This window comes from Rhopalosiphum padi, chromosome 1 (assembly GCF_020882245.1).
Source record: "Rhopalosiphum padi isolate XX-2018 chromosome 1, ASM2088224v1, whole genome shotgun sequence".
NCBI lineage: Eukaryota > Metazoa > Arthropoda > Insecta > Hemiptera > Aphididae > Rhopalosiphum > Rhopalosiphum padi.
This window is the reverse complement of record NC_083597.1, coordinates 20,336,302-20,363,416: the sequence shown is the minus strand read 5'-3', so window position 1 is coordinate 20,363,416 and position 27,115 is coordinate 20,336,302. Positions and strand designations below refer to the sequence as shown.

The 27,115-nt window shown below is 30.4% G+C and overlaps 1 protein-coding gene across 1 annotated transcript in view; it reads right to left on the bottom strand.

The window, feature by feature from the left end:
• Window positions 1-625: 625 nt before the first annotated feature.
• The window catches only part of LOC132932130 (uncharacterized), a 73,792-nt gene continuing 47,302 nt past the window's right edge, over window positions 626-27,115 (bottom strand). The window contains exons 2-3 of the mRNA XM_060998357.1: window positions 25,787-25,890; window positions 626-3,748 (exon numbers count right to left, since the gene is read on the bottom strand). Of these exons, the coding sequence (XP_060854340.1) occupies window positions 2,912-3,748; window positions 25,787-25,890 (941 nt within the window). The 3' untranslated portion in view covers window positions 626-2,911. The remainder of the gene's footprint in view (window positions 3,749-25,786; window positions 25,891-27,115) is intronic.

Genomic DNA, 27,115 nt, shown 5'->3' with positions numbered 1-27,115 from the left:
TAAACCTCACTTGAAAATCGGGGATAGGTTGGTATAGTTGGTATTTTTTAGTATAGGATCGTTAGAAGTTAATTATTTAGTTAACTATATAATTAGAGATATTGTCAAATGTATTAAACTATAAATAGCTACAAAAGACAAAAAAAAAGAAACAGAATAACAGTTTTTTTTTTTTTAATAAAATGTATATATCTTTTTAATGAGATTGGCGGGTGGAAAATTGATTTTTGAGGAAAAAGTTCTGCACGCCACTGTAGGTATCTACACGCTTATATCGGTGTTTTTCTGTTATCTGCATATTGTGTTAAATTATGCAACACTTTTCGGCGCTTTGGTCGAGTATCCGCAGGGTTACTTTTGCCGATAGGTCCTTAAAGATCGAATCTCGTCCATGCGTTGCGATATTAAATCGCTATTACGATTTGAGAAGTGTAAATAGTTTTATTTTTTTTTTGCTGTAATATTTGTCATGGGGACAAAATGTTTATTACACGTACACAATAAATTCCATTAGCAGGAGACAGTTTTAAGTAGGTAAACAGAACATGAAATTATTATGTCACGTACGCATTTATAGTACCTATATAATATACTATATGTTACAGAGTATTAAATAAACCACACGTACCTTTATACTTAAATGTATATAATTACGTTGAATAAATATATTTTTGGAACATTTAAAAATACTGACATTTATTTACAATAAAATGAAATCATAATGATATTAGGTACTTTAATATTATATTTGAACGGTTTGATTTTTTTCTCGTTTTTGGTCACAACATTTGTTTTACAATGGTTACAATATCAAACTAACACAAACAATCATTTTTGGGAACATATAAATGGTAGTAGTATAAATAAACAATGATGGACTATAATATAAGTATACGCGATATACTTATACAGGTAATAGTGTTATAGATAAAATATTATCTAGTACAAATACATACATAATACGATGGACACAACAACGCGAGCCGCTTTCAGAATTAATACTTAAGTAATAAACACACTAGTTCCACGATCACCGGAGAGAGGTGTATACGATTTTTACGTTAATTAATAATATGAATAAGTAAGAATAAAACAAAATCTCTAAAAATACAAAACTCAGAATATTGTTTATTTTGTTTTTTCATTTACATGTATTATATACTTCTCTCCAATGATCTAAACACTTATTTAACGAATATTGACTAGGTGTTTTTCTCTGTAATATTTAAAAAAAAATATAGAGTACAAAAATCACTATTATATTTTACTTCTTAGGAAAAAAATTCATATTTTTCACTTAATATTCATTAAAATCGCTATGGGAAAATTTTAAATTACCGCGAACGGACAGTTAATAAATAATAATGTATATATATATCGTAATGCTAATGTATGCATTAAATAAAACTAGTCAGGCACATTTAAAAATTACATATTGAAAAAAAAATGAGAATTTAATATAAATTTGTACAACATAGGAAAACTAAAATATTATATAAACTTATTTGGTATAAAAATGTATTTTTTATTTTTACAAAAACATTTTTGCGTCTTTCAAGCACGCGAGATTTCACGAATTGGTATTTTAGATTCGGTGAGGGACGAACTTTGGTATATAATAAAATATTCGCCGTTAATCGGACTGGTATGAATGTATTATTATTATTATTATTATTAATAATAACATAAGGTCGCGACGATTTAAAACGCTGCTCGTTTGTCACGTACATTTTATACTATTCGAAATTTGGAATGTAAACAAATTTTTATATTGTCTAAACACACACGTTAATGCATGCGCGTTCTAATGCCTTGCTAGAATACCTACTACATTTGATAGAGCCGGACAAGTTTTTCGTCTATATATATTTTTACCGTGCGGTGTACAATGTCATTCAGAATAAGACACGACAATACGGAGTTATGACATGGGTAATATCAGGAAAATACGAAATTGATAAATGAATTTAACGTGTTTTTCGCTTTGTATTATAACTTAAAAATGGCACATTGTACGGGGGAAGTCTACGGAAATATATACAAATCTGCAGGAATCGTACCCAATATGCATTATATTATACATTATACTTATATTTTAATATTATTATCGTAAATTTTATACCGAAGAATACTGAACGTTCACTGAATACCGATGGGTGATGCTGCGAAGTATATACGAAAAAAAAATAAATAAAAAAACGGTTAACGATATCTTTTGAAATCCTGAGTGGGCGGGCGGGCGAGGTGGAGGTATAACTGCGGATAGACTCCAGACGCGGGAAATACGTATATTTATATTATTATATAAGCACTCGTGATCGGCGGCAACGGCGTGTGTGATGATTCTACACGGACCTGAGCTGCGGGTGGGCAGGCTTTATGGATAATATTGTAATTTTTTTTCGGGTCGCGTATAATAAAAATATAATAATCAATAAGTTTACAACTATATCATAATGTTTATGTACTTTTAATATGACGTATAATATATTATTATAAATATAACGATGGTCGCATGCATGCACGTACAGCTTAAGAGGATATATATATATATTGTATAACACTATAAACACCTATGTAGTTTCGGATAAAGTATAAGTAATAAGTATAGTAGGCATAATATTGTAATATATTTACGTTATATATATATATTATTTTGTGGTCGTAGGTCGAACGCGGTCGATGTGAACCGATCGCGGCGAACGCGACATTAATAATAATAATAATAATATAGAATAAATGATAATTATATTATATAATATTATAAGAAAAGCAGTACTGTATATTTGTATTTAATAAATATAATATGACAATAATAGTAATAACAATAATATATTATTTTAATGTGCGTGTAATATTATGTATTATTGTATTATTATTATCATTATTATTATTATTATTATTATTACGGTTAATTGTCGTTAAAATGTAGGAACTCGTCTGTCGGAGCCGTGGCCGCCAAAGCCGCGGCCGCGTCGTCGTCGTCGTCGTCGTCTTCGCCGCCACCGCCACCGCCGTCCGCGTCGACGATCAACGACGGTGCGACAACCGTGGTAACCGCGGGCTGGACCGCGACCACGGGTTCCGGTGGCGGAGCGTCCGTCTCCGATTTTTTCCCGGCCTTAGCGCCGTGTTGCCGTTGCGGTTTATCGCCTTTGCCGCCTTTACCGCCGCCGGTCGTGGGTTTTTTCGATTTCTTTTTCCGGCCAGCGGCGTCCACCTTCCGGTGATTGGTCTCGTCGCCACCGTCGCCACACCGGTTGTTGTTCTTCTTCTTGTTTCCGCCTCCTCCGCAGTCTTCGTCCTCTCTGCTGCCGCTGTCCCTGTTCCCGTCGTCCTTGTTCTTCTTCCGGCCGCCGCCGCCACCGCCTTTGACTTGGCATTTACGGCCTTGGGACTTGCGGTGCTTGGCGGTGGCGTGCGGCGGTCCCACGTGCGGCGGACAAGCGTGTTGGTGACGGTGCGCGTGCGGTATGGACGCCGGCCACTCGGCCGACTGCAACGGGCGCCGGTTGGCCAACAGCCGTTCCACCCGTTCCGCCGGCACCGGTTGCGTCAGCACCCGCGTATACGTGGACAGCTTGCCAAGCGGCGCGTCCGCTTTTATCTGTACCTTGCGCGGCGTGCCCCGCTTGTTGAGCGCCAGATAAAGGGTGCGTCGGTCGTTCGTGTACTTGACCGACGAGTACGTGTTGTAATGGTTTTGTTCGATCATCTCGTTGAACACGCATTCATCCTCGAAATCCTTCTGCAACAAACCACATAAAACGTTAGCATAACAATTTTAATAATTTACCGTTGATATACACGTAATAAACGTTTATATAAATTATTAAGTATAAATATTCTGTATAATATTATGACGAAATGAAACAATTAAACGAATGAATTTTTAATTATTAATACTCCGAATGTGTCGTTTTAATCATCACGGACAAACGATAAATTGCGATGCGCCGTTTTTTTGCCAGTGAGCATCAAATCGACGAATTCCAAATTTTCTGCCCTGACTCATTCAATAGTCCCCCCCCCAAAAAAAAGCTTTCGAAGAATTGTTTGCGCAATTGTGGTCGAGAGCTTCATATGCAATTTATATTTTATAGCCTAATATTACAACACGCGTTCAACAATCCTTTGATAGGATAAAAAACAAAACGCGCGAGTGCAGTTTTCAGTCGATATAAATTCCTAAATCGGGACAGCAGTATATACACGTTATTGCTTATTATTGTTCACAAAGCGTCCATGACATTTCTGTGAAAAGAATGTTCATTTTGTTTATGACTCTTTGCATTTTTTAGGGTGGTAAAGTGGTTAAATTTCCTTTCCATTAGTCACATTCTGATCATTATTTTTTTATATTTTGGAACGGAACTATTATAATAAATTATTGTATAGTATTTTATGGTTTTTTTAAAACATTTTTTTGGGAAAAATATTTTTAAACATTAAATTAAGATAAATAATTGAACTAGTACTGTATGACCGTATTCAGGAAAATCTCCACAAATTATGCCATTGGTTTGTGTATTAGCCTAGCGGTACGTGCTTTTTGCAGAATTGACCATAATAAAAATTAAAAATATATACGTTTTAACTATATTATACCTATACTTCGAATAATTATTTTTTGAATGGTTCGAAAAGCAAAGATGGACATGTATTTATTTAAATGCCTACATTAAATTATTGTTCAGAAACAATTTAAATACTTGTAAAGATAAATTAATCACATTTTAAAGCACTAAACATTATACGTCATTATGACCAATGGAGGCTTATAGATAAAAAGTATATGTACTGATATACGCGAAAAAATTTTTTTTTAAATATTTTCTTCAAATTAAAATATTACCTTTATTTATAATAATGGACATTTACAATGATAAAACGCAATATTTAAATATTTGTCATTTGTTTAGTAATACATTATTATGCCACATTAAACAGTAAAACGTTATCTGTGCTTATTTTTAAAAGGTTTCTTATCGAAAAAAAAAAATAAAAATTGCCGGGCATAGTTTGTGCATGAAATTAAGCAACCTGGTAGAATTTTTCCACACGAACCATTTAAGTAGTATGTATAGGTATACGCGACGCTGTCTCAAATTCGAAACGGGTTTGGTAAATTTCGTACCACTGCCCACTTATACGTACGCACACAGCTCACGTGTCTCAGAAATGCATTGCGTTCGGTATTAATTTCGTTCACATTATTGCATGCGACTACGAGTACCTATTCTTTAATTCTTTGAATAAACCTATACAGGTATATATAGACTCAGAATCCGGTACCCTGTTTACAAGATTCTGTACAACATACGTGTCTTCGGCAAAATAAATCATAAAAAATACCGTGTGTTCGTATTTTTGTACTAAGTTCTGTTATACTGTCCTACGTACATATCAATATTATACCTAAATCTACTTAATCCGTTTGTAAAATACTTTTCTCTTATGTGCACAAAAATAAGGACGAATCCGTAATATTATCATGTTTGTCATATTGTTTATCATGCATATGAGATAGTTTTGCCTTTTACATTACTTTTAATAAGTCGTGATCAGATATTCACAGCAGACGAAATTCATTTAATCCCTTTTAAGAGGGCGCAAATACAATACACATTAAAATATCTTCACGTACTTCAAACAGTACTGCTTCTTTTATTAGAGCCATAGAACGATGGAACAGACATAAAAGAATGGTATCTTATTAAATAGATGAGAATGTGAAATTAACATCATTAAAACTAAAAAAAAAAAAAAATAATAATAAATAATGTGTGTCGTGTGTAAACAAAATTACATCGTTCTTACTAATAGCCTCTTTACACCACTTAAAATCTAAAATTACTTTAATAGATTTTCAATGTATTGATTAATTGTAAGTTTTATTGTCCTCAATGGATACAGAAATAGAATATTTGTTTATCTAAAAAGAGAACCATCACTTAACTTTTGAAGTTGAGGCGTTTGAATACATATTTATACAATTATAGTGACGTGTATTTCTTTCAGCACCGCGATCGCAATGAACAATATCCAAAATAACCTATAACGCAGTTTTATTCGACATATAAGTTTTTATTTATTTTTTTAATTCTTTATTCATCGATAACCGTAGAAAACACGGTGTACGTTTTAAGTTAAAACTATTTTTATCATTGTTCCGTGAATTGTGTGGGCAAAAATGATGAAAATTTCGCCATTATGACGGCATACAATCCAAAGTTGTGTGTGATACATTTATGGTTTATACCCACTTACAATATGGTCACAAATACTATTTTAACGGAAGTTAATCGCGTTGCTCATCAGAATTTAAAGTGCATGAAAACACAGTATTGAACAATTGCCAATTAAGTCGTTTTGGAGCTAATACAAATGTATCTTTCAGTTGTTATAATATAATGACGTATGTTATTATATTGTTGTTTGGTTTTCACACAATTAAATATTTAACATTATATAACTATTTACTATATACTTTTTTTTCTTTGATTTATAATGAATAATTAATAATAGTAAAAACTCAATTCTTATCTTAATGTGATTATGTTTTATTACTAAACAATAAAACCTCAAAAATAAAACATAAGAATGTGGAATAAAATATACTTTTGTCCATTAGTCAATATTTTGACACTAAACATAATATTTTATTACTTACTAATATTATTATATTCTTTTGTTTCTTTAAATTATGTATCATACTTGTATATTGTATAAATAGTAAACACCTTTTAATTTATAATTATTAGTTCTCAGATTGTATGTTTCTTTTACTAGGTCTTAATGGATTTCAACACGTAGTCATTTTGTTACTACCTTCGATAAAAAAAAAACGTTTAGTATCAATGGCGGTGTGTCAAATAAAAAAAAACTTTTGAAATATTGGCAAAGACCCTAAGTGTCTGGCTTTCTTCTCTGGTGTTTAATTTTAGAATACATGTAGAAAACAACCCTTTTTGTGATTTCGTATACGAGTTTTTGAATAGTATTATAGACGAACTATTAAATATATCAATATATTTTTCAAACAGAATAATAAAAATACTCATAATGTATTATAATAATAAATGTAATTATAGTAACACATACGTTAATGTTGAATATAATAGTTTCGATAAAAAGTTTTTCAAATTTATAAAACTTACCGAGTATAATATATTAATAATAATATTTTAAAATATTATGACAATAATATGATAATCAAATTGTCCGATAATAACAATGCATACATTTCACGAATAATCGAATCTTAAGCGATGATGTATTAATATAATATCTATAAAATTAGTAATAGTAGGTAGACCTATGAAAAGGCTAAAAAAATATTTAAATATATTGTGATAAAAATATAGATAATATTTAGTAAAATGTATGACATCTTTATCTTATTTATAGTATTTAGACATTGGTAATAATATTATTAATATATGTTGTGTTTTCTCGTCTTATGATCTTTATAAATAGTCATATTCTAAATACCATATATGGACAAACTACATTGAATTTCAATGTGAATTTTTGTTCAAGTTTTACTAATCCTTTTATAAATAATTATATTTACAGAATCACTAATTTAAGTGGCCAAACTAAAAAAAATAACGGTGATTTTTGAAAAATGTTTTTCTTTAAAATAATTTTTAACATAAAATATTTACAAAAATGTGTGGTATTTACTTTTTTAGAAGATAACCTTTAATATTAATTTCATTTTATAGAGCAGAATACTTTTGTTGATGTATAAATTAATGTGGAACAATTTATAACAAATAGTTTTTATAAGCATTTGAAGTACCTATATGAAAATTATTTTAAATAGTAAAAAGTTAAATATCATACTTTATATAGGTGTATAATATCGGCAGGCGTCCTACGTCATACAGATTTCGCTGGCTCCTTATAGGTATACGTAAAAGTATTATTGCTGGTATAATAATAACATGTTATAATAAATTATACACACTTGAAATAATTTGATGATAGATACACACATTATTAAAATCAGTAAAAATGTTTACTTTTTTGGAATTCTTTTAAACTATATTTACTTAATATAAATAAAAAGGAAGTAACAGGACACTAGAGGACGATGATAAGTAAATATCTCCATATTTTTATTCAAAACACAAAGTATAGGTACCTATTTATTTAAACGCAGTTGACCGTGCCTATTCAGTTTAGGTAGGTAACGAAGATGGATTTAACTGCCAAAACAATAAACGAGTACAATGCCTTATAGTAATAATACAAACAGCTCGTCGTTCGGTTTTGATATATATAATATGTAATATGTTTAATATAGACTATACCAGTCGTTGACATTAGAACATTAATAATATTCACGTAACATTAGGTACGTTATGTACAGTCCGAATGTCTGAGCTTGGAGCCATGCTGATATCATAAAATATGATAATTGCGTAGAATTCATCGTCAAACAATGGGAATAAAAAAAAAAAGCGCACAGAACTTCGGTCAAACCGACAGACCTGCAGCTGCGCTAAACGGTGCAGTCGAGAAAGGCGCGATTGAAACCGAAACGAGTTGTGTGTCAGTGTTAAATACGTACGCCCACAGAAATATAATAATAATAATAATAATAATAATAAAAGCGTATTAACATTTATTTGAAAAAAATGTTTTGACATAAAAACTTCAAGGAAAATCTCGACCGATAGGTATATAATATATCATTTTTATATCGCGCGACCCGTCACATAGTACATTATATCGCATATTAATATATTTACGCGTCATTCGTTTTGCAAAAAAAAAACAAAAAAATTTTCATATCATATAAAATGTAGTAATAAATATAAACCGAACCAAAGGACCATAGTATTTTATTGGATCGCGTATACGTCTATGAACGGCGACTGTGACAAAATAAACTGCAACGGGGCGTCAAGAGACTGCGGTGCAGCAGTTATAATATGAGAGAGAAAAAAATTCCTATCCTAATGGCTAATATAATATAATGGGTGGAAAAAACGGTCTTGCGGAGTTTTTGCGACACCATAAAAACGAATGCGAAACAACGCCATCGCCGGACGAATGGGTTCCGCCACCGCCGTCGCCGACGCAACTACTCGTGCGGTCCGTCCTCCCGGTCGTATATCATAAACGTCAAACCGGTAAAATGTAATAATACGATAAAAAAAAAAAAATAAAAAAATACGCGTACACGCGCAGCTCACACACACACACACACACGAGAACACACGCACAGGTGGCATTCGCGAGCAAACAACAACTCGGTAGTTGGCCGAGATTCGCGCAAAGATTTACCGATGAGATAAGTTTTGTACGAGTGCGACCGGCTTTCTTCGGAGTCTGCAGCGGTTGCACGGGGGAGTAGCGACGGGGCGTGGGGGGGCAAGTAAAGGCGATTCGGCAGAAGGGTGGTGGACGTCGGCCAGGTGTGGCGGATTCGGTGCATTCGCGCGTTAATATATTATTATTGTTGTTGTTATTATGTGTACGATTGTATCATTAATATTACGCCCGCGGACAGTGATTGGCGGCGAGGCGACGACGATCTCTGCAGGCACGCGATAAACGATAATAATATTATATAATATTATGTGGCGGTAATATAAATTACACGGCATTAAAACAACGATTTCGTCGCGAGACGCTCTGCCGAGATCGAGACGTATCGATAATAAAACATATAATAATATAATACATTATCGTGTATAGTTTCACGCCGAGACACTGCACGTGGTTCTCGCACTGCACATTATAATAACGTCATTATTACAATATTCCGGATCGTCTGGAAACTATCGATTACCGCACGTTTACCAGTGGTCACTAAATAATATTATCAATCGTGCGCGATGTGGTAGGTCGTATATAGTCGTACAGTTCACAATATTATTATTTTATCGCCCAAACGGTATCGCGAACAGTAACCCGTTCCCATTACAATATATTTTACGTGTTAAAGGGTATGTATTATAATAATATAATAATTGTACACACTTTTAAAACGATTTTACAAAACGATAGCGATCGGCGCAGAACAGTGGCGTAATTTGGAATTGGTTCTTGGGTGGGATTAGGATATAAGTTTAGTTTATACTATCGTTCTAGTGGGGCTATGCCCCCCCCCCAATTGACCATTAAATCTCATAGATCACAATATTATATTAATTCATTATTATAAATTAATTAAAGGAGGTAAATGGTATAATAATGGTTTTCAAAGACAATACAGTAACAATAAAATCAAGCTAAATATATTTTTCATAAATTATAATATTATTTCAATGTTTCACGTTTTTGTGATATATTTTATGCTTTTAACACTAATCTAGAGTCGTAAATCGTAGATTTATCAGTGTTATATTTTAACTATGAGCTGTACAATTTTCTTGTCATATATTGTAATTGATGAGCTAGGTATCGTAGTTTTATATTAGAAAAATCAAAAAAAAAATCTCAACTATGATATTATATTAATATTTAATATCCATGAATTCTTATTTCTTATCTTAAAATCTTTTAAAACTTAGTGCTTACGGGAATTTAATTATAGATATTCTAAAAAAAAGGATCTGGGGGGGGATATATCCCCATTTCGATTACGTATTTGCGTGTGTCGGTGGGCTTAACTTAAAAAAATATATATCGTTTTCCGTTTTCGGTTATTTTAACGTTTCATTTGATTTCTCCCGCGTTTAACGTTATTTTAATTTTTTGGTTTTCTAACGTTATAAATACATTATACATTTTTTTTTCTAAACTATATTGTCATTTGTAATAATAATTAAACACACCGTAATATAAGAACTTCGCAATTTATAGAATTTGTTGGCCAGGTAGGTTAATTAAGATTAATTCCAACAAAAACCAATTCGAATAACGTTATTAAATTGTTTACGTTACAAATACGTTTTTTGTTTATTATTAATCTTTAATTATGATTAATGGTAATCATTTTTTTTGGTTTTTCGTTTACTGATTTTGTTTATTGTATTTATTATTTTTTTCGTTATAACGTTTTAAAGCCCTGAGGTCTATACACTATATACGAGTGTGATATATATCGCGCCCGAGTCGATTTTGTTGAGAAAACGTTAAAAATACACACACTATACGCAGACAATTATAATATTATTAAAATATGTACGCGAGCACGGCGGGCATTATATTATATTATTATAATATAATATATGTTACGATATAAACACGCGCCTGGATCTATTCGACTTGCACGCGGCTATACTATTATGTCCCGAGAGGGCGAAATCGACTGTACGGCGATTGTTGTGTTGGTTGTCCTTCACACCGCCGTCACTTCGGGTGTGTAACGTCGTCGTACATAGACGATTTAAATATTATATTTTACGAAAGAAATTATTTTGTCGATATAATTTCGTGCACGCACCTTAAAATCGTATCTATACTATATCAACATATTATATTACATTAATTTTACTCACACCATCACGAGCGTTTAAACGTCGAAGACAAAATGAATAATATTTTAGAATTCGATCGACCAGGTCGGTTATTACATTATCGGGTATCATGGTTATATTTTAACCGCCAATAAATCCGATATTCGTCTGTATTTATTATTTTTTTTCTCATCATAACGATGTCTGTACTTTGAATATAGGTTACCCGGGTGTCGGCAATTCAGCAATAGGAGGAGCTCTAGGCTTTAGGATCGGTGTCGATTTTACGCTTATTATCGGCCAAATATTGAAATACGTCGATGGTTCATCGGATTTCAGGAAAAATTGATATCGCGGCTCAGCTCAAAAACGTAACAGTCCCGGATCGACCTAACAACATCACGAACTGTTACGCACGTGTATACAATCGACGTCGTCTGTGCGTTTTAAAAATGTGCACTCGGGGCGGCGATTCGTTATTATACTCGTTATATTAATTCAACTGCATGAATTGCAACGATAGTGATGATATTATATATGCTGTTATAAGCGCCGGCCGTTTCTGAGAATGTAACGTAAGAGGAGAGTTAATTGAACCATCGAGTATATTATAATTTAAAACTCTGTTTAACGAATGTTTATAGAATAGGTTGTACAAAGAAAACGTATACGATATCATACACACATGATGATGTACATATAATATTATAATATACGTATAACGCCGTGTGCCGCGCCGCCGCGTTAATATGAGTATATATACGAAAACGGCGCCCAATAAATTTTTACGAGTTGTGGTGCTCGTCTGCGATTGCGTACGAGGGGGTATGGGGGAAGAATAATAGTTTCTCTCGTGTACGCATATCAGTTGTGTACGGCGCGCGGGCTAATATACGATATTTTATACGACCAACGGCGGACACACTCGCACCCACGATGGCCTGGTGATGCGCATAAATATAATTGTCGCTCGTCTATATTATATTAGTAATAGTATAATGTACACGTATAAACGTACACATAAATAGGAACTGCACGGCATCGTCCAAACCGGCCAAATGTCTTTATCAAATTAGTATACTATGATATCATAGTATATATTATTATATTATGTGCTGGGACTCATCATATTTTTCGGTCGTATAAACTTACTCGCCGAGGTCCGCACAATTGTATAGGCGACGGACTTATTGTCGCCCCGCAGTAGATGGTACATTTTTATTATTAGACATTTGGGCGGCCTCGTTTTTTTCTCTCTTCTTATAACTCACAATAACTTAAATTTTAATATCTCAATAATATTTCAAAAATAATTATAATAATTTAATAGTATAATATAACCTATATGTCCGAGGCAATCGAACCCTAACTGCAGAATAATACGATAAATCGAATTTGAATAGATAATATTTATCGGTTATTGTCGTTATTGGTATGATTTTTTTGCTTAGCAATTACAGTAAAAATCTATCGAATGATTTCCACTGACTTGCGTGCACAAATTCAAAAATAAACTGAAAAAGTTGCATCAAACGGCTAAATGAGTATATCAGCTGTTCGTTTATTTTTTTTATAAAAATTACTATATTATTATTTTTATCGCTATTTAATTTACTGCAATTACATGATGATATTCTCAAAACGCTAAACATAATATATTATATGTGACTATGCAATACATTAAACGGGGCACCACCAAATTAGCATCGGTATTATAGAATTAATTTATTTGTTCATTTTTTTTTCTAAAACCACAGTTTGTTAATATATTGATGTACTTAACCTTTACTACTTTTTTATTCAATTCAATCACTTTTGCAAAGAAATTATAGATTTTTCCTCACACTTATAATATACACGACGACATCCGTTTAAATCGTATAATCTAAATGCTGTAATACTGCGGTGTTGTGTATACTATATAATACTCGTATTATTTATATAGCGAGCTTCCGACACACGGTTATAATAATATAACACACTATAATCTATATAAATTAGATTACCTACGCGGCTATACGCTGTTCCAAAGTCAAAGTTAATCCGATATAATTACACTTATATGTCCGATACACGTATTATATATTATATATACCACGTAATATAATAAGTACCAATACAATAAGTCAATAGCACTACATTTTTAGTGATTATTATTTGTATTATTTTGTTTATTGCAATTTTTAAACAATTACCACCTGTACAGAGTCTAAGGTCAACTTCGGTAAACGTCCGACCCGAAACTATTATTGCTATATTATTGTTTTACTATAGTGTGCCTATATAAATTTGTATTATATTATAATATTTATAATAATATATAACATGGTTGACGCGGTTTTTTCACGCATGCTTTCACTTCAAAAGTGCTTAAAACATAGGTATATGCGTTTATATATTTATATTATATATTATATTTTGGAGATTTCTTCTTGAATGGTTCAAACAGGTACCTCCAATAGTGGCGCGGTATAACTGGTTTTCGTATGTCTTAAACGTGTCGAACGTACGTGAAAAGGTGTGAAATATTAAGCGCCATTGTTTACCGTACGTTTTAACGCGGTTTTATGTGTTTAGGAATACGTTTTACAAGTGTTTTCGGACGTTTTGTGCGTGTGATTTTTATTACGAATACTCATTCAAACATGACAGTCGACAATACATCGTTATAGACTTAAGTCAAATTGCGCGTGATGAAGAAAAAAAAATATATATTATATTATTTTCCCGAAACGTGTCTACACGCGTCTAGTGAATGACACACAAATAAATTACGGTATAGCAGATTCAATAATATAAAATATATACGTATATTACGTACATCCATTTGTTTTTGCGACTACGCGAATAAAATTGATATATTACGGTGCCGTCGAAACGTTAAAATAAAATATACGAGATCACAAGTAAATTTATACGACAGCTCGCGGCAAAGCCATAACGTTTAAAAAATGTAAAACGAACTTCTTGTTCGCCCAACCACCGCCAAAACGCGTTACTAGTTTTGTGATTTATTTTATACAGACGTGATAATAATTATTGCATAATGTATTTCTATTATCATTTGGGCAGTTCTCTCTATATATATATATATTTATATATACTTATTACATATATTATATCTTTGTTTTACTCTCTCCCCATATTTCTCTAGTTCTGTACACGCACACGCTAGCAACTAGAATATGTGCTACTATATAATGTTATATATCGTAGAAAATAACGATTGATAGTCAGACGCACGCGCGCAAAAATGAAATATAATAATTTTACACGTCCTCGTTATATTGTACATGGAGAGTTAGGTCATTGCGTCATTTAACAAGACTTCGTCGATTTCTATGCCTTTTTGTCCTTGTGCAGTACTCGCATGAACAACTGCTGCGTTTTCGAGAGTCCGCGAAGAGATAACGAAAATGCTCAGCAGTCCGCAATTTAACCAAAAACGAGTTGTGGAATCTTTTTGATTTTACGGTATAACGATCTACGAATATAATGTGAACAAATATTTTTTAACTGTATAGTTTATAAATGGTATAATATGAAGTCACATAATTGGCTATAGTTGCGTCCACCTACGGATTACCGTTTTTGTATTTTTTTTTTTTTTATTTGTGATATAAAGTTTTCAAAATAACAAACAGTTACGCGATGACAAAAAATATTGGTACATCATATTAAGATGGTTAAAAAATTAGTTAATTAAAAAATATGTACATATTATTTATTAGTTTTTATATGTCTATATCATATTTCTGTGATTATTTTATGTCATACTGAAAATTAAAATTATTAGTATCTATTTGCAGCATACACAAATATGTAATGTTAGTATTATAATTAATATATAGTATTATATGTAATAACTAATAACAAACGTTGTCACAAAAAATCTCCGATTTTGGGTCACGGCGTTTTTTTTGATGTGTTACGATCATATTATAAGATAAAAAGTCTAAATTATATAATTATACTAAAAGCTATAACAGTTTTATAACAGTACAACTAGATATTTTTTATGGGTCACTTGGCAGGCAGAAGTAGAATCTAATTTACATTGGATCATTATAGCAAAAAGGTTGAGAAACACTGATTTAAAGCATAATACTGGGATTGTTAATGCTAATTTAAATAGTTTATAAAAATGTTAGTAAATATCGACATAAATAAACTTTTTACCAATCTTCTTAAAGCAAAAATATTATTAACCTAATCTATATTATAAACTTGAGAAATCACTGTGAATATTACTCGAAAAGTCGAGTATAATATACTAAATGATTTGTAATTAATAATTATAATATGTAAACTGTAATCTATAGGTTAGATTAATAGATCTTCATATTGATAAAATATTTTATGTGAATACTACTAAATATTATATTCAGTAGAATATGATTGACCACCATTAGTAAAATTTTGAGGCATATATTATACTGTTATTATTACCATTGATTTTTTTTCAAATGCTACAATATGACGTAAAATTTTCTTAGAGTTTTAATATTTACTTTATTTATTTTATTTTTAAATATGGAAGACTGAATTACAACGTTAATATTAATATTAGCAATCGTTCGAAACATCAAACAATATTAAATTAATATTAATAATTATACAATAAAATAACAGGTATAATACAATAACTACATTTAGCTATGGATTACGAAGTAATAAATCATATAATAAATAAAGTAATGTGAGAATAATTTTTGGTTAGATGAACAAATCAATTTCTAATTCATTTAAAGTTGTCATAACTTAAACAACATTGAACTTTTTAATTTCATTATATGAAATTAAAATAAAATAAAATAAATAAATAAACAAATAAAATAACTGGGAGGTTTTATTGCATAGTTTTATAGCTAGTTATTTGAAGGCAAAATAAGGCACTTTTAGACCACGAACACTATACCACTATAATGATTATTGAAATTTAATTTGGATAAAAACATTAACCATCTTATAAACTAATGCAATAATTCAAAAATTAAATCAAATAAAAAATAAAAGTGTACATATTATTATCATTATAATATAATAATTTACATTTCATTCACAGTTGACCAAAGTTGCGGGAGGAATTCTTGTTGATGGAACTCGATTAGGTAGTGATTCTAAAAGTAATATATTGTTCTCACGGAATAACGCGAAAGCGGTTGGAGGAGGGTGGATAAAACAGTATATTGCCGATTAAAATAAAAATTCATGAGTAGTAGATAATAATTTTTACTTTAAGAAAGTATATAATATAATAATAATATCTATACATGGATCTATAGTGATAAATATGCTATGTCATCATACTGTTTTATACTCATTTTATGCTAATTCGTATTAAACATAATACATTTAGGTACGTACAACATATATATTTTTATAAACCTTAATAAGTGTAACAAAAACAGTATTTTTTATGATAGTCAAATAAAATGTAAATAGGTACTTTATAGTAAGTGAGTTGTACCTCCGTTAAAATATCATATAATTTATAGAATATACCGTTTTTTCATATAAATCATTATTCATTGTATAAAATACTACAAAAGATGTTTTTTTAGTTATTACTTTGTACGGTATTATTGAAATGACGTAATGAAGTACCTACCTAAATATACGATACGTTATTTTTGAACATGTTATAACCCTTCTTCCGTGTATTGTAATATAGATATACATACGTATAATTATTTTGAAAAATGAATTCAAAATAATATGTATCTACAGGTATATTTATTCATGAAGAAATATATAAAAGACACGACTTTCGAGGTTGTACTCTATGTTATAGGAACAATTAAATATTTTGTCAAAGAGATTACATTTGATATTTTTATTGGGTATAATAATGTATTTAAAAAGGTATTATTCTGGACAAAAGTTTTGATACATCAAATTTCATTTGTCTATGATTGAAAGAGTTTTTCATTCAATTATATTATAGTGTAAGTATTTGTATAATGTATATCACGTAATTATTATTTTTAGTTATTTTCTTTTCAGAGCAAACTAGTGTCAGATACTATTACTATGATCAACATAACATAATAATTTGAATTTTTCTTCGACCATTGCGAGATAGATAAGAACACCGATGAAAGACTTGATCGAACAAGTTTAAAATTATATTGCCACTGTTTTTTCGTTTTTATGCTTTTAAGTCACGCACGGCTATTACCAATAATATGCAAACACTATGGATAATGATTTTAGGTAGGTTTAAGTGTATATTGCTTATCACGGAAATTGTCTTGCGCGTGTACATTTCAACACATTAAATGGTAATATAGTAAATTGCATCTAGAAGCCGCCAAACGCCGGTTTTACCTTGCAGCAGCAGTATAGATGCAGACACAAGTGGTTGACATAAGAAATTACTTTTAACTCCCTGAAATATTATCGCGGGGGATGAAAACGATAAAGTATATAAACACAAAACACCGACCACCGCGGCGTGTTCTTTTTGTTGCGGTAATAAATTGGTGTGAAAGACTCTGTTTGTTTAACTAACAAAAAAAAAAAAAAAAAAAAACTATATACATAATAAATAAAAAATAAAAACCCTCCGGACAATATTTATACACATTTTGTTTTTTGTTGTACGTTTTATTTTATTTTTATTTTTTTTCCGAGGGAGAAGAAAAACCGTAAACAACACTCCGTCGGACATCGAATGCATATGATACCGGTTAATTTGGTCGGCACACCCTATAACTGTCAAGGTGGTAAAAATTATGGTTAAACGTACGCTTTTACCGAACCGTATATTTGTAGGTGGCAATAAATACTAGTACTATAATACTCCAAGTCTCTCAATTAGGCGCTACACACACACACACGTATACGCGCGCGCGTACGAACACGATTTTGGTTAGGGACGGGGACGAGAGGAATAAAATGGACGGGGACAACAGGATTTTTAAACGTTTTAATTTAGACCTATAGGGTCGGATAGTATATATGCCTTTGATCGGGTCCGCCCGCCCACCCGAGTTCCGATTGACTATCTGGGAACAATGCGAAGACAATATAAATTTAGGAATGAGAAAATACGTACGATTATTAGTGTACAGAGACCGTGGCCATCACGGAAAGCGTCTCTAAAGAAGGAATGTTTCAGCATTATTATTATGTATCCAGTTTAAAAATTACAAAATTTAACACTGAACAGAAATAAAGCACATACAAACAATAATAGTTCATTGTATTTATTTAATTTATTTTATATTATAATGTTCTATTTCATTGAATACGTTTAAAATATGACATGAACAAGTTTAAGCTAAAGTTATAACTTATAACAATAATCTGTCCTTATTATGCCGCGTTGACGATGACGAATAATAAAATTATTATTTATTAATACGTATAGGTATTCATGGACTTAAAGTAATCATTCTATCATACTTATTGTTTCTCTAGTTTTCAATGGGGTGCCGCTTTAATGCTCTTTGCATACATTTATATTTACAGTTATTTTATTACACTGTTATAGTATTCAAATCTATATAAGGAGTTCATGATCTACTCTCGAAACTACTTCTTATATTGGGGCATACAGCACGCATGGGGTATTATTTTTATAAAGTTTCTCTTTTTTTTATACACATGCATTTTCTATTTCTACAAAACATGTGCGAAACAAACAATAAATGGTTAGATTTATTTCTGTAAGAAAACTTACATATTTCAATTTAACCAAGTTGTAATAATTGTAAAAATAAAATAATACGTCATGTTATACTGTTTTAAATATAGGACATAAAAAAGAATCCATTTATTCGCCAACCAGTATGTCTCTTTGAGTTTTGACGAAATAGATATTTTAGTATTTATCGCTATAAATTATTAATTCATATTACCTGTTTTAAAAATTTAGTAGTTGACCTATAATAAAAACAACAAACAACGATTTTTAATGTTTAGATTATGTGTTCATATACTTTAACAGAAAAAATTATTGCTCCATAAATGAAAAGCATCGAAGGAATTAAAAGGATATGATATACCTACACGGTATAGAAAACATTAAGTAATATGTGACTAGATGGCCAATATTTTGAAAGTGAAAATCTAGCGGACCAGAAAATATAAAAAAGCAACAAAAAAGGGTTAATAAAATTTACAATTGACATTTTAGTTCAATATTAGATAAAAAAAAATTCATATCTACGTTTTACAATAAACATTATGTCGGTTTTATGAATATGATAAAATAAAATACAGAGAATTCCTAACATTTTATATTTTTATAAAATTGCCAGTTGCCCACCCCTCATATAAGTTAAACTCATACAGAGTACTAACATGCATGGTTAATTTTAATATCACTAGTAAAACATTTTCAATAGAAAAATGAAAGTACAAAAAAAATGTATTTAAACTATTACGACAGTATGCAGTTTTGATATAGGAGATACGACAATAGGACATAATATCACATATGTGTTTTATAATATTATTAATAATTATTAATCCAGCGGAGACGCTAAAATATACGGCGACGACGATAGGATGTAAATCACCGGGTGGTTTGGGTAATATTCTAGATGTGTAATAAAGACGTGAGAAATAATTGACGTCCTCCCATATACGTATACAAATCGGCCGACCGGACAACAATATATTCATGCATTTTACTACCGACGCGCGATCAAGATTAAACGATAGAGCGAATAACTATGTGCTCGGAAAGCCGACTTGCTCGTTGTATTATCTATTTATATTTATTTTTAGCAAATTGATTTCATTTTTACCAACGGATATAATATAGTGTCGAATTTCTACAACTTGTTCAGACATATTATGTTATCGTTATACTATATTACCTATGTCTATGTGATATCTTATACATTAGATTCATACGTATATATAGTTATTATTATATGCCTGAATGTGTGCCCTTCATCATATATAATAGCGTCGATTGCTGTTATAAGCACTATAATATTATAATGTAGCCGAATTATGATGGCCAAGTGTTACTAACTAGCGAAAAGTGTAAACGGACGTCCCCGTAATTTAGGTAAAACAAGTTTTTTTTAAACACGTATTTTTGTGTGTATGTGTGTGGTGTTTTTTTTTATTATTATACTATATTATTGAAACTTGTAGTAAATTATTTTTAAATAAATCTTATTAAAACATTTTTTCTCGTACCTGCAAACTAACGAAGACAAATTATTATTACGTATATGATGTAATATAATAAATTAATCTACCTATACATTAGAAGGCATATATTATACTACAAAAATCGAACCACTTAGAAAAACCGAATCGGTACTTTACTACTTAATATTATTATATTTGATAAACAGTGAAGAGGTACATCTTGGAAAAATTAATTTGATTACTGTCTTTGATAACTTGTTTTTAATGTTTTAGAAAAAAAACAGTGATTATAATAATAAATAACACAATTAAAACTGTGCGTAGTGCGTCACAATTATTGTGTATACTATACACATTAATTTTATAATATACAAATGGTATGATGTAAAGCACGTGGACCTGCAATGAATATATAATTATTATGTTATAATATACACTGTATACTATATACAGAGTGTTTCACGCCTATAGCACGCTCACCCCTATCTTGCATTAAATAATGAATTTCTTCAAATTCTGATTATATACTTATTAAAGACCATATTTTCAAGTTCTTTTTCGACTATTTAAGGAATATCCTATGCTGATACAAACTTCTGCTTTTCTTATGAGAACCCCCTCTTTTAGTTGTAAATTATTTAGTGGATACTATTTTTGAAAATATTTATGTGCCTAATTCGAAATTTCAACAAGTAATTTTTAGTTATTAAAATATTTAAAATGTTTATACTAAGTATAATAGTCCTTAAAAATGGTTTTGAAAAAATATAAAATACATGTAAAATTGGTCTAGTGTAATTATTATAATTAGATTATTTAAAAAAAATTATAAATGTTGATAGATTAATATTAATTACTAAGACGTTCAACTCACCATAGCCCTATGACTTTTTAACTCATTATGATGAACCTATATGGTACACAAAATTAAAAAAAATCAAAAACTTTTTATTTGATTTTTGATTTTAATGCGGGTTTTCAGAAAAATTACCTACTGAATAATTTACAGTAGAAAAATGGAATTCTCATTTGAAAAATAGAAGTTTGTATCTCTATACAGATACTTCTTAAGTCGTATGAAAATTTTCACAAATTTGAGAATAGGGTTTTAAACTGGGTATATGTATTTATAAATTCCAAAAATAAGATTTTAAATAACTGTGTTGAAGAAGAAGAGGTAGTGATCATGCTTGATGAGTCGTCTTGTATATGCGTACGGTCGACCAAGCAGCAATGTATAATCATAGAAGATATTATAATACCTAATACCTATACACAAAATATAGACTCATATAATATAATGGGAAGATTACGCGCACTTCGTGATTATTATACAAACCAAATTCATTGATATGCATATAATTTATATACATAAAAGCAGCGTATTGTGTCCACCGAGCATATAATGTGATATTATCATTACGATACAATCGAGATTTATCAGTGAGTGATGAGTGAAATGTAGACGAAATAAAAAAACAATTTACATCTATTACATTCATGATTACAGGGTGTATCGTCATGTTTGTCTGAATCAATGACTTTATTTTTGCCTATTATAATATTTTTTTGGAAAGTATGATTTTTATAACAAAAATAGATTCTGTGTACAGACTGTTAGGAATTCGTGGTATAAAATCGTTTTACTCAAACTTAAAGTAAAAACAGCGTTAAGATAAATAGATGCACGCTAGTACATTATAATAATTATTAATAGTATATATTATTATGAGCTATAACGGGCCAATATGTACCCACCCAAGGAGCCGATGAAGACCAAAACTGCTGAACACTCTGTATACATATATATATATATATTGTACACGATAAACTGATAAAAAAAAAATTCGCAATATTATATAGTTTCTTAGATCTATCGAAGTAGCTCTCGTTAACGGAAATTATATTTGATGAGTATTACGTATATATTTATATGTGTGTAGTGTGTGTACATACACACACATATTATATATTAAAATATAAACAATACCTATGTGTGGCGCAAGTGCTGTTCATTTATTACAATATTATAATCAAGTATCAACAGAGCTGAAATACTATGATAGTATAATATGTCACGTGCATTATTAACGTTGCACAATGCACAGGAAGCGTTTCCACAAATTCCGTTTGGCGAATCCGAGACGACTGCGACATCGGTTTCATATGTGATTCGTATTATTGTTTCGCCGAGTTCAACGTCCGTACGCGTATCACTAATTATAACAATGATCGGCCGCAGCATCAGCCACCACTTGCTCCGGTACATACGAGTATAAGTATATAATATATATATATATATACGTACGATGTTAACCCATTGATTGTGTTATAACCCGACTTGGATTAGCTGTTCCCAATTAAATTACGTAACGAAATATGCGTGTACAGTGTTACGGATGAGTTAAAAATAATTAAAAAGAAACCGATTTTTTTTTTTTATTATTATTATTATTTTAAGGCGCGGGCAGGTGAGAGAGACAGGTTATATCGCAAAGGTTTCTTTTATTTGTTTATGTGTAACCGTATCTCGTCTGCAGCAAAGAAAATTGTTTGTTTTTTGAACATTTTTAAACGATATTATATAATATTGAATAGGTAGTTAATAATATTTTAATATATTTTGTCGTCTAAAAAAACGCAGAAGAAAATAAATGATATTATTAGAACTTCATATTTATGCGTATAGTAATATCGCAGTTTTTGTACCTACGCAACCGTCGGTTAGCTATAGGCTAAGATTTATACATCATTAGAAAGTAAAACAAAACCAAAATCCTTTTAAATGATTAATCGAATAATCGATTAATCTCTTGAATTGGAAACCGACAGAGAAAATGTCCCGCTCTCAAAACGATTAGTGAATAATATCGATAATAGTTATATGTACTACTTATATCGATAGCGAGCAACAACACACGTAGTTATACTTACTTCTTACGATTGTTATAATATTATGTACCACCGCGGCGCCGTTGTGATTTTGACGTAATTATCTGACGATCAAATAACGTGTAATAACTAATAACCAATAATAACAATAATTTACCGAACGGAGTTTCAAAATAATGCAGGTAACACGCATGGTAAATATTTATCAAATATTCTTATAATACTCGTATAGTATATACCTATTATTCCTACATAGATAATTCTACGCGTAAATTATACATTTTCATATTTCCAAAAACGATTATTTTACGCCATAATATACTCATATTAATTTCGAATTACACGAACAAATTATAAATCGTACATATTATATCTTATTAAAATAAATGCCCGAATATTTTCACCGTAATTTTATTAACGCCAGCTTAAATATATATGTAGATATATATATATAATATATATTATATCTCCGCGCATTCTCTAAATTCCAACAGGTAAATATTATAATTTGTTCTTCGCACACTGTATATTATGTATGATAAACCAGTCTAGTATAGTTCATTGAAATATTTAAATTTAATTAAACTAAAATTACCAACAACGGGTAGTCGGGATACTATTAACAATTGATTTGCCGTTAAGAAGTTGCAATTTTTTTTATTAAAAAAAAAAAAAAAAATTCCAATCAATTTAAAATTAAAATACAACTACTGACATTAATTTACACTCATAAACAATATACCCATAATATAGTATATATATATACAAGTATACAACACGCGAAACGATGATAAAATATTATATTGACGCATTCACAAATTAAAATGTTTAACATTTTAAATAACTTTAATAGCTCATGGCACATTCTGATACTTTTGGATATTGGACAACATATTATAATGTTATAAATTATAATGTATACACCGATCGAATCTCAAAATATTATGAAGGCGTTAAAATATATATTTTTTTTTAAATGAAGGTACTTATATAACTAATTTTTTTCAAACTTTATAAAATTATTAAGTATATATTATGAAAAAAAATCCCCTGAAACGTTTAATCTGTCAAAATATCACATTATATACATACACCAGTTGCGTGCTGTCAAATATAATTTTGTTTATTTCAAGACGTACATCCCAATAGGCAATATACCTAACCAGAATGCAAATTATATATTTTTGGACACGTTATGTTTTTTGTGTTTGATTTATACTGATTTTCATTCGAAATGAAGTTCTACAACTGTTCGCTAAGATAAACCAGATATAAAATACACGGATTTTGTGTAAGGTGTAGGTTAAATCATTGTCATACACGCATATTTTCGCTAAACATAGCACATTAAGAACGAACGTCGTCCTAGTTACGTAATATATGCACGTGTAAAGGCCCACGCGAAAGTATATAGGTACACACGCGTACACGCATCGATATTATTGAATATAATATGTTACACTGTGTGTAACTTATTGCTATATTTATTGTGTATACTCGTACATAAAACTTGTAATAGGTACCTATTTTTGTTTACGTAAAACCAAATAAAAGCAAGATCACAATCAAACAGAAAAAAATCAACAAAATCGATCGAATCTAAAATACTATATTATAGCCGTGTAAAGTTCTATAAACAACTCCGAGGCTTTAAAAATCACATATTGAGCATAATACACGGTCAGTCGACACTATACACATAACCACACGATGTATATCCAAACTATATACCTGCGATATACGAAATATTATAATACAAATAAAACGTCGGAAGCACGTTGTAGTACGTATGTATATATACGACGACCTACGCGAGTACGATATACATTGCATTTACAATATGTACTTAACTATATATAATAATATGGTGTTTGGTATGTGAAAAAAATCACTGCTACAGGCAATGATGCGACTATATAGCAGTATATAGTATAGAGAACATAATTGTCACAAGTAGGTTGTAAAGCTGCTCGATAAGATATTGTATAGAAAACACGCACACGCGTGATCGCGGATTTTACCGCGGCGTTGAGATATTATGCCTGTTACCTGTATAGGTACATAATGTTATATCGCTTTATCATCGTTATTTAATTACAACGAAAAAAAAAACGATAGTTCGATAAACGAACGCATTATTACGAGCCGCGATCGTCTTTTTTGTTTTGAAAGATTTAAGTTTCTATATTGTATAATATATATTATATTAAACAGATGCACATCGGTACAATGTGGCGCGATTGCGTCACTGTTTAAGTCGAGGCCGTGTTTTGATATTATCGTAGTAGATGTTATGAAAAATTCTCTCGTGATAAAATAAATATAATAATTTTCTATAATATGCGTGATTGTCTTACCGAGCCATAAAGTAAGCCACATGCGTCCATGCACAAGTACATACAAGTCGCTACGCCTTGGATGTTTAGCTGCCCCATGTTCACCGAAGTTCTTTGCAGGATAACTGAAAACAAAAATAGACGAAATGTTCATAAATTCATAGATATAAGCACGTATACAAGATACAAGTATAATAATATGTGGCAAAGACAACGTGTATTATATTATATAATATAGTCACTCTATTAAATAGTGCGTATATTATAATATAACACCTGGGCGCCTCGCGCTCATACTTATTTGCATACGTGTGACACGTTCCATTGTCAAATAAAAAAGTTTTGGCATAAAGATCTTATTACATTATAAAAATTATTATGGCGATTACACAGGACGACGATTAAAGTGCGGTGATATACATGCGTTATAATAACAATCATATAATATTGTGGCGCCAATATATACATTTTAATTTTCCGACGATCTAACGTATGATATTTAGGTATTATCAAAATTCCGATGCATCACGTACTTAATTTCGAATTAGGTACTCGCGCGTGCATATAATGATTAAAGGCGTTCATCGATCATAAAGTAGTTGCATACACAGTGGTTTTTTTTTCTACTATCGTTTTTGATAGAACAGAATTACTATCAATAGACATCTATACATTGTGGTAAAGTAGTGTACATTTCTATATTGTGATCGCATCTTCGTAGTGATCAACATCATGATAACGCCATATAATAATCCGCAGTTAATACGATTTAAGCCTATCGATTTTAAACTATAAATACAATATGAGATCATCGATTTTAAACCATAAATACTATATGATGGGCTTAACTAAATACCTATGCCATAAAATAATAAATAAGACAGGTTATAAACGCGCATAATTAGTATTTTCTAAATAATTATTGCTAGTGCGCTGATAAATTGAGGGTATATTATTCTGAAAATGCATATTTTTTTGTCGTATAAACTATAAAGAATATAATAAAATACATGTATAACAGCAGTAATAAGTAAGTTATATCTTGAATCCGTGACGTTTATGCCATTCCATTAGCTATAATATCGTAGATTAAATGCTAAAATGTACCTTTATATGTATAAATATTTTAGTTAAAATATAAAAAATATATACTTCTTTATGGTAAACATATTTTAAGCTTTTTAATGATTCAAAGAAAATATTTATTTTAAAATGAATGACAGAGAGTTAAAAACAACATTATACATACTATATATATAGATAATATGAGTATAAGAACTCGTGGCAGCTTAAGGCGAACTAACTCAAGATCATATTTAATATATTATTTTAACGTAATAAAATTTAACA